This window comes from Fibroporia radiculosa, assembly GCF_000313525.1.
Source record: "Fibroporia radiculosa TFFH 294 genomic supercontigs, scaffold4577, whole genome shotgun sequence".
NCBI lineage: Eukaryota > Fungi > Basidiomycota > Agaricomycetes > Polyporales > Fibroporiaceae > Fibroporia > Fibroporia radiculosa.
Window position 1 is genome coordinate 62,554 of NW_012133408.1, and position 9,499 is coordinate 72,052.

Below are 9,499 nucleotides of genomic sequence, written 5' to 3' on the forward strand. Positions count from 1 at the left end.
CGCGCCCCCCCAGCAGCAACGACTTCCCTCCGATCACATTCAAAATTCGCGCGATGTGTTGCAATCCCCGCCGTCCGCAGAGACCGACGGACGCGTTAATGGCGTCGACAAGGCATTGCAGGGTTCTGAGGCCGCGGTAGGCGCCGATCCATCGAGCGAACATGAGGGCTTGGCCGGCGAGGCAGAGCATGTAGAGACCCTGGACCATGACGGGGATCAAGGTGCCCTAATGTCAGGCGACGACTCAGGCCAGTGGACGGATGAGGACAGCCACGAACTCAAACGCGTCAAGGTCTACGAGCTCATCGGCTCGCGCTGGGTCGACCAGGGTACGGCTTTTTGCTTCGGCGACTTTCAGGACAATGAAGCCCTTTTAATCGCCCGTGCCGAGGCCGACTTCAATCATATCATTCTCTCCACCACCATTCGAACCAACGATGTCTACCAGCGACAGCAAGGTTTGTGGTCGGTAGTCATTGCGCGTCAACCTGAGTTGATCCCCACTCACAGATACACTCATTGTGTGGACTGAACCCGATGGAGTTGACTATGCACTTAGTTTTCAGGATCCCGAGGGCTGTGCTGAGGTGTGGCATTTCATTCAGCAGGTTCAGAGACATTTGAACAACCGAGGTGAGTTGAACAGCTTTCTTTTAGTAATTAATCGTATCGCTTAACTCCCTTTTACAGACGAAGCGGGCCTTTCGTCTTCTCCTCTCATAGGTCCCGAGCCGTCCATTACGACCACTAGCATAATTCGGTCTGGACACCTACCGCCACCTCGGCTGGGAATCATGGGGGAGATTGAGAGGGCCATCAAAACGCTAGCGAGAACAAATGCATATAAGGAACGCATATGTGAGTACATACAGACAGAGGTGATTTTCCACTTTTTCCTGTCATGCCTCACGCTCAAACTACTGTATGGATCCGACTAGGAATACATTAAAGGCATGGTGGAGGTCATGAATCAAGCAGAAGATCTCGAGAGTCTAGAGAATTTACACGCACTCTGCTCATGTATGCAGGCCATTCGTGAGTGGTGACATCTCGTGTTTTCTCGCCATTCTGCCGACGAATAGATGCCCAGTCATGCTCAACGACCACAGTCTATATGAACATATACTGGAAGATGACATTTTCTTTGGCGTTGTCGGCATGCTAGAATGTCCGTCGCACCCGTCTTGCTGCATGCGTGTTGCCTGTCTAACCAACTATGCTACGCAGACGACCCAGAGTTCCCCACCTATAAGGCAAATTATAGAGAGTTCCTTCATCAGACCTCTCGCTTCCATCAACCGGTCCCTATACGCGACGAGATCATTCAGAAGAAGGTACACCACACGTATCGTCTACAGTTCCTCAAGGACGTAGTTCTCGCTCGCGCGATAGACGATTCCACCTTCAACGTGCTCAATTCGTCCATTATTTTCAACCAAATCGACATCATCAATCACGTACAAAGTGACATCGTATTTTTGCACGAGGTCATCAGTTATTTTGTTGACGACGAGGTGGCTACCATGCTCGGGTTTGAGCCGAGGTCCAAGGATACGCTGAAAGATGTGGACAAGATGGACGTCGATTCGCCAGAAGTAAAGACCAACAGCGCAGCGTACCGTAACGGGATCGACAACTCTTCACGTTCCAAGCCCCTTCCCGATGAAGAAGTAGAACACAAACGCGAGGTCGTATCCTTGATTCAGCAACTGTGTGTCATGGGTAAGAATGTACAGCTTCCAGCGCGTATGGCGCTCTTCAGGACCCTTGTGGACCGTGGGGTCCTGTTCGCTGTTCAATGGGCGCTCGCACAGCCCGAGACGGGCGACAATGGACGCCTGATGATCGCTACTGCCGGTGAAATCCTCATCACGCTGTTGGACCACGATCTAAACGGAGTACGCGGTCACGTGCTCCGGTTCATCGAGGCGGAGAAGGGAAATGGGAAGAAAGCCGTAGAGAAAGAGACTATCCTGGAACTCATGTGTCGGATCATGGTGAAGAGCCGGGAACTTGATGTCCAAAGCCAGGTGGGCGAGGCGTTGAGGACGCTGCTCGAGATCCAGCCAGATACTCCCGATGCGCACGTGGGTCTTGGATCCGTTTTCAGATTGTAGAGGTCCTGACGTCGATCTCGTCTACAGCCGGCGGTAGGCATGAAGATGCTGCAGCGCGCTAAAGATGACCCTGGAACGGAACGGTTTATGGAATATTTCTATAAGCATTGTGCTGAGATACTGTTCAGGCCGCTATCTGATCTTCCTGACTACAAGACTGTAACCGGTAGGTCTTGACCAGACATTCTGTACTCTATGCTTAGATTATTTCAGACTCACCAATCTCCTTCTCGCGGGAAAAGGCAAACCTGTACCTCTATCTATGTGATCTACTTTCCAGCTTCACGGTGCAGCACTCCTTCCGCAGCCATTTCTTCATCCTTTCCTCCAATCATGCACCTCGAATAGCGTCACTGCTCAGCACCCGCGACAAACATCTCCGTCTCGGTACGCTTACTCGTGCTTGACTCGCCTAGAGTATTTAGCATTGACGGCATTTGTTTTCTAAGCCGCCTTCCGTTTCTTCCGTGCCTGCTTGAGGCTCAACAATATCAATATCTTCAAGCACCTCATCAAGCATGATGTCTTCCAACCTATCCTTGATCTCACCATCAGCGAGTCTCGGCGAGACAACCTGCTCAGCGCGTCGTGTCAAGAATTCTTTGAACACATCCGCAAGGTCCGTCACTCAAGTTGCTCAAGTATCGCTCTAGGCTAATCGGGCTTGTATTGTAGGATAATCTGAAGGATCTCATTGAGCACTGTATGATACGACATGAAGCCAAGATCAAGGCTCTGGCGGAGACACATCTTGGAGGTCCTCGGTTCCATAACTTCATCCGGCGTTGGGAGATGAATATCGCTCCGCCGCCCGAGGAGGAAGAAAAGATCGAGAAGTACGTGCTGTATTTTACCATCAACGTCTGAGCTCATACTGTTAAATTAGACCTATTCCACATTCTGTACGCCGCTGGGGGCAGGGCCGATTACTCGAGACAGAGGAAGAAGACTACTTCAATGCCGACGACGACGAAGAGTTTTCGCCCGTCATCAGCTCGCCGCCAACACGCGGCATTGGCCTCAAACGAAAACGCATGCGTGGCGGCAGTCTACCCGGGCGCGTCTCGCGACCGCCAATGCCATTGCAGCCACTCAGTGCACTGGTAGCGTACGACGACGGCGACGACTTGGGCGGACTCGGGCCAGTCGAAGACAGCGCACCCACTCCAAGTCCATTACCACGCGCCCACCCAATGTCCACTGGCTACTTCTCCAGTGACCGCCCCCCTCATGACATTCCCGCTAGCCCCCGTATATCCCACAAACAAATTTTGTCTAAAACTACACCATCCGAGCCTGCCAACGAAGACGATCTCCTTGACCAGCTTTTCAAGGCGAGCGAGGCTGGGCGGCCACCAGATTTGGCTGGTGCGAAGCGACGGCGAGAGGACGACGACGACGAGCTGTTGGAGCGTTTGGCGAGTAGAGCAAAGCGTCCGAGCGTTGGGCCCAGCCCCGAGAGAGGGAAGGAGAATGCGGAGTCGCCGGTAACTGCGAAGGCAGCGCCTGCGAGAAGTGCCGAGGAGGGTCCTAAAAAGATAAAACTAAAGTTTGGGGCAGTGGGTGCGGCGGTGGCATCGGCCACATCGCCCTCTGCACCTGCTTCTCCTTCAAATCCTGGCATTAAGGAAGGGGACAATGGCTAGTAGCTAGTTTGTGTACATTTATGCCATATGCTCCAGGCATGATCTGTGCAATACTCTGATGTTATGCATGTGTATGTCAATGTAGAGTCTGCATCAATGCATTCATTTTGTTGTCCAATAGTAACAGGATTGGGTGAATATTTTATACTTGATCGGTATACATATTCATATTCGAAGGCAGGCTAAACGCGATGTACCCTAATGAGGCTAACCAAACAGCATATAAAGTGCGTAGTATGCAAGAACGACACGGATAGAAACTATGCTAACGTAGCAGAACAGACATATGGTGTGCGAGAACAGGCGAGGGCAAAGTAGGAATCATTAGGAAATCATTTTCGTATGAAAAGAGCCGAGTGGAGAGAACTCAGTGTATGACGAAGGCGGCTACTGCAGGGAACGCGAAACGTCCTAACTATCAACGGAGTATAACCAGAGTAAATATGCAGTGGAGAGATGAGGACGATTGCTCAAATAGTGAGTACATGCGGAATGACATGAACAAGTGGACATCAACCGGCGCGGCTGGCCTCTATGTTGGGTGTAGTCGAGGACAAATTGTGTGCGAGAGAATCGTTGCTGGCATCAGCACTGGGCTGATCGGGTATCGTTGAATGAGAGATGCCGAACGGGGAGAATGGGATATTGACATTCGTCGCCAAGCTGAATCCCTGAGGATTGGCTCTGGGGAAGGCCGTTGGACTGATCAGCGGAGCTGAGAAGGGCGCCAAAGGAGGGGGTGAAATAAAGCGAGGGGGTGGAGGAGACGTTGTATAATGATAAGAGGAAGTAGGCGATGTCATGCCCGTATCACGGCGTCCTGCTCTGCCAGCATCCGAATCGCCCAGTCGGGTTGCAAATGCATCATTGAAGGACTGTCCCATCGTGAGGCCTTGCTGCTGGGGAAAATTGGAGTCTTTGCCAGCGCTAGTTGGGGTGCGTACACCTAGTGGATTCTTGCTGTAGGATAGGCGAATACCACCACCCTTCACCAAGCCGTTGAGGGTATTGCCGTACAATTCATTGAGGGCTTTGGTGGCATAATTGACGTCCTCGAACTATAACGTTGTCAGTGGTGGCTCATAAAAAAGACAACTGCAAGATACCTCAACAAAGCACATAGGCCCATTACTCTTCTGTCTAAAGCACAGCTTACGATAACCTGGTCGTTTGGAGAACAGATCCCTCAGTCGATCTTCGAGATAATTGAGAGGAAAGCCACCAGGAGCGGGGGACGTAGGCAAATTGCCCACATATAGAGTGTTGATCTACGAGAGATGGGTCAATACAAGCTGACACAATTGCACATCGTCGCTACGCACCGGTGGATTCTGATCACCTGGGTTACGTCCAGCCGCTGAGCTGGCACCTGATGCTGGAGATGGCAGCTGGGGGGATGTGGCGCCCTGATCTGTACTGACGGCGAGGACAGTCACCGACCGTGCTACCTCATCATCATGACCATTCTGGGATCCGCTCGCACTGGAGGCATTCGAGTCAGGTAGAGACGGCGGGCCTGCGGAAACAGACTGCGCAATCACCATGGGCTGTGGCTGCTCGATACCCGGTGAACCAGCACGAGGCCGAGAAGGTAACGAGGGATGGCCAGGGAGCGATGAGGGGTTCGACTGTGGGGAGAATGGAACGCTGCAAATGCCTGCACCGTTGCCATTCTGCGAAGAAATCATGAACGGAACGGACGAATCGAATCCTATAGGCGGTGAGCGCTGAGAGGGCGACAAAGGACGCTGCGGGAGAGAAGGCGGAAGTACAGGCACCGGCATCTTCCTAAGCGCAGCACTGATTCCTACGTCCCGTAAATTGCTCCATGGGCTGGTCGCTGCGCTCGTCCCATTTTGCGACGGTGTAGTATGCAGCGCAGGCGGCGAAGGGGCAGTCGATCCAGCATTCGGAAGCACAGGATTCTCCGCCGAGAGGACCGAATTAGCGCCCTGTCGTACCATCTGCTGTGGCACAGAATGAAATGCCTCGAACGCATTTGAGTTCTGCCGTAATCTAGCCGCCTCCTTCTCCTTGCGCTTCCGTTCGCGCTCGCGCTCATCTTCCTCGGCGCGCTCGCGTGCGCCACGCGAGCCAAGACCGCTGAAGTTCATGACACCCACGGCTGCGAGCTCGGCGCGTCGTCGCTCGCGCTCCTCGTCGTCCCTTCCTTCTATTCGGTCCCGGCGCTGGCCAAGTCCAGCAATACCCATCGCTCCTAAAGCACCAAGTTCGCGGTCCCTCTGAGCAAAGGCCTCGCCCGCAACGTTGGTAGAACCTCCCAATCCAGCCAAACCATTCAGGCCTGAGAAATTGACAAGCGTTTCAGGCATAGAACCGTTAACGCCGTTCATCAACGAATTTAGAGGCATGCCCGGGGGAACGCCAGGGCCTCGCTTCGTGTGTAAATTCTTCTTCGCCATCTCTGCTTTCAAAACTGCACCACGTTCAATGTCGACCCGACGGCCTTGGAGAATGTCACGTGCTTCAAGTGCCTCCTGACGAGTACGAAACTTTGCAAAGCCAATGATCTGCTTGCGAGGCGGCTGCACAGGAAGATTCGACGGAACAAAATGGCTTTCATCGTTCTGCATGGGCGCGGCGGGCCATGACGTCGTCGTACCGTCACGTCCACCGTCAACAACCACACCACCTTGATTGACAGTTACCAAGTTGTACGGGTCGTTGGAACCTGGATAGAGGCGCGCGTTAGGTCCCGTGGGAGCGCTTGCGGAACCATACGCGGTGAACTCTTTGTTAGGAATTTTGAGTGTCGCCGCCTCAAATCCGGGAGAAAACGTGAACATGTTCTGGAACTCGCGTTCCTGGTATTGATAGAACAATAAGATCGTATCAGAACTGCATGACGTCGAGCAACGATTGGACTCCCAGCCACTTACCTGCATGTCTTCTGGGAAACCCACGACAAATATAGTCGAGATCTCTTCCTGCTGCTGAGCCTGAGTATTGCCATTCGCATGATTCATTCCAGAGGCCCCCGCGACCGTACCGCCTTGCCCTCCAACGCTAGGCCCAGACCCGGGGCCATTAGCGGAAAGTGTGGGTCCGAACTGCGTAGAAGGTAACGTGTTATGATTAGGAAGCCCATGCGACATCCCGTTGGCGAATTGCCCTTGAAACGACGGCTGCGGTCCCGACGGATGCAGAGACATCGAGCCCTGTTGATTCACTTGAAGAGTCGACGGCTCCGCCCCCGGGCGGAAAGACTCGACGCCGAAGGAATGTTGCTTGCTTTGAGACATGCCGTTCGGAACATTCGCTTGTGGTCCCACGGTGGTGTAGTCGTGTGGTCGTCCGGGATGGTGGACGGAATCGAATGCGTAAGTGGCCTGCGACTGTGAGTTGGGACCACCGAACAGATCCGCAGATTGCCCAGGATAACCGACTGTGTTGAAACTCGATGAGGTGTCTCGGAAGGGAACGGTGTTATGGCGTGTACGAGCAGGGAATGGGTTGAAGGACGCGGAAGTCCTGAAAGGTCCCGATCCGAACCCGTTCACTTTGGCAGCGTAATTAAGAGCGTCAGGCTCCGAGGATAAAGGGGCGAAGTCAGAAGTGGGGATATGAATGCTGTTCATGTTATTATACACTGATTGGTTGGTATTCGTGTGCGGAGTACCCATGGAGTACGGATCGGTCGAATGCTGTGAGGGTTTCAGATGGCTGGGGAAAATATTATTGTTGCTAGGTGAGTCAGGACGAGCAGGCGGTTGTTGGGACTGCATTGGGATGTGGTATGGAACCGACGGAGAGCCTATAGACATTGATGATGCAGAGGACAACGAGCCAAAGGTGTTTACAGAGTTTCCGGGAGCTTCAGAGTCAGAAGAAGAGATGGGCTCTGCGTCTGCCTGTGCGTCGACGCTATCTAGGAGGGAGCGATTAATAAACTCCTCACCAGAAGGATGGGAAGCCACGGCGGAAGAGAGAGGACGGCCGGATACAAGGGAAGCCAGGCTGGGCAGATGAGACGACAGTATAATACTCTTGACAGGTTTGCTAGTGGTAGGAGGCAGCAACAAGTTGAAGCGAGAGGAAGGTGGGCTTAGAACATCAACAGCCAGGACGGCAACGAGGACAGCAGAGGGGCAGAAACGCGCGCAGCTGTCGATATAAATACAACGAGACGATGACTAGAGCGGTTTGGTGTCGATAATGTACGCGATGGAGGACGAGCTGAGCGATGAGGGGCTGCGCGACGCGTGAGACTAGACGTAGATGCGGAACGCGGTGCTGGCCGACGCGAAAGAGATCAGAGAGCAGTGAGGGCAACGAGAGGAGCAAGTGGGAGGTAAGGTGAGCAGAACGTGCGCGACAGCGAGGGCGGGACTTCGCTCGCTGTGGCTGGCGACGAGCAGGGGCTGATCGAGGATGTGGGTCAGAAGGGGCGGACGGCCGGAGTGCGCCCGGAGTGTAAATGGTCTCAGTGAACGCAGAGTGCGTTCCCACGCACAGACCAGCTTACCTTTTTAGGCAATCAAAAAGCCCAAACCTAACCTTATTTCTCGGCACGCACAAAGGAGCACGTGGCCGGCCCCTATCTGCCGCCGCACCAGCCACAAGTGACCAGGGCACAATGGGCAGCTGAGTCGCGCAGCTCGTCGTCATTGTCAACGGTGAGCAAACAGATGAGACACCACTCAACGCGCATGGTTTGCTCCCCCTGCCCCAGCCATTCTATCCGCTGCACCTTTATGCTCCTGTGTGCCAAACGGCATCGAGTCGTGTCGTGTAGACCTCAGTCAGATAGAGTCCTACTAGATAGAATCTGGAAGTGGTGGAGCAAGGACACGATAGAAAAGAAAGCAAAGAGCGGCAGTAAGTGAGGTGAAAAGAGGTCCGAAAGAGGAGGAAAGGTGAGGATGGATGGCGTGGGCCAAGTGCACGAGTCCACGCGAACCAGACGTCCTTCACGGTGATATTCGACCTGCCGACCGCCAGCCGCGGGCTGTCCCTCCATTTCCATTCCTTATATCGATTTAAGCTGCGCCACCACAAAATCGTTGTATTCCAGACGCAATTACAACGTATCTACGTTATTGTATCTAATGCATCACGCGTTACACTACCCCGCAACGAGACAATGTCTCCGATACAACAAATACAAGAAAAGAAGTGATAATCCAATTAATCCAAAGCATATAAATCCTCCACGAGCACTGCTGAAACATCGAGGATATCAAGCATCAATCAGGCCAGACCCCATGGCATGCACGCGCGACATGCATGCGGTGTCTCTGTCAATCTGATGTAGTCGGCATTAGATGCGAAAATGAGAGGTGCGGGATCAAGCCTCGCACCTGTGAGAGCCCAGTCTCACCACTCTCGCCAGTCCTCGTGGTCGCTGAACACGCCCCATCCACCACGGTGCGTACCGTGTACTCTGAGCTGCACCTCATAACCGGTCATAAAGCTGGCGACAGACAATATGACGACCGCCCAGAATAGTGCGCCGAGAAAGCGCCAGCGCGCACGGGTAGTAGCCTCCGCAATGGCGTGCGGTGAGCGCGGATCATAGTAAGGGAGGAGCTGAGTCTGTTGTGCAATGGGCGTAGGACCGTAGCCTGGGTGAGCAGGAAATGAGGGAATGGCCGAGACATTCTCTGGTGCACTCATCGCCAACGGCGGCTGGGAGGCAGAGTCGGCAAACTCGCTGTACGGTGGCGGGGGCGAAGCGGGCTTTGGCTGCGATGGTTGTGGGCGAGCCATGGCGGG

At 53.7% G+C, this 9,499-nt stretch overlaps 2 protein-coding genes across 2 annotated transcripts; one reads left to right on the forward strand and one right to left on the reverse strand.

Annotated features, from left to right (window-relative positions):
* Window positions 1-229: 229 nt before the first annotated feature.
* Window positions 230-3,763, forward strand: FIBRA_05488 (uncharacterized protein; the record flags this gene model as incomplete). The annotated part of the gene is made up of 11 exons (XM_012327252.1): window positions 230-458; window positions 511-633; window positions 691-878; window positions 939-1,035; window positions 1,091-1,168; window positions 1,228-2,087; window positions 2,145-2,283; window positions 2,331-2,504; window positions 2,567-2,736; window positions 2,793-2,953; window positions 3,004-3,763. The coding sequence occupies 11 exons, from the start codon at window positions 230-232 to the stop codon at window positions 3,761-3,763; spliced, it is 2,979 nt and encodes a 992-aa protein (XP_012182642.1).
* A 512-nt stretch (window positions 3,764-4,275) lies between these two features.
* Window positions 4,276-9,493, reverse strand: FIBRA_05489 (uncharacterized protein; the record flags this gene model as incomplete). The annotated part of the gene is made up of 5 exons (XM_012327253.1): window positions 4,276-4,821; window positions 4,870-5,031; window positions 5,086-6,588; window positions 6,664-7,888; window positions 9,105-9,493. 5 exons carry the CDS (start codon window positions 9,491-9,493, stop codon window positions 4,276-4,278), a joined length of 3,825 nt encoding a protein of 1,274 aa, XP_012182643.1.
* Window positions 9,494-9,499: the final 6 nt, after the last annotated feature.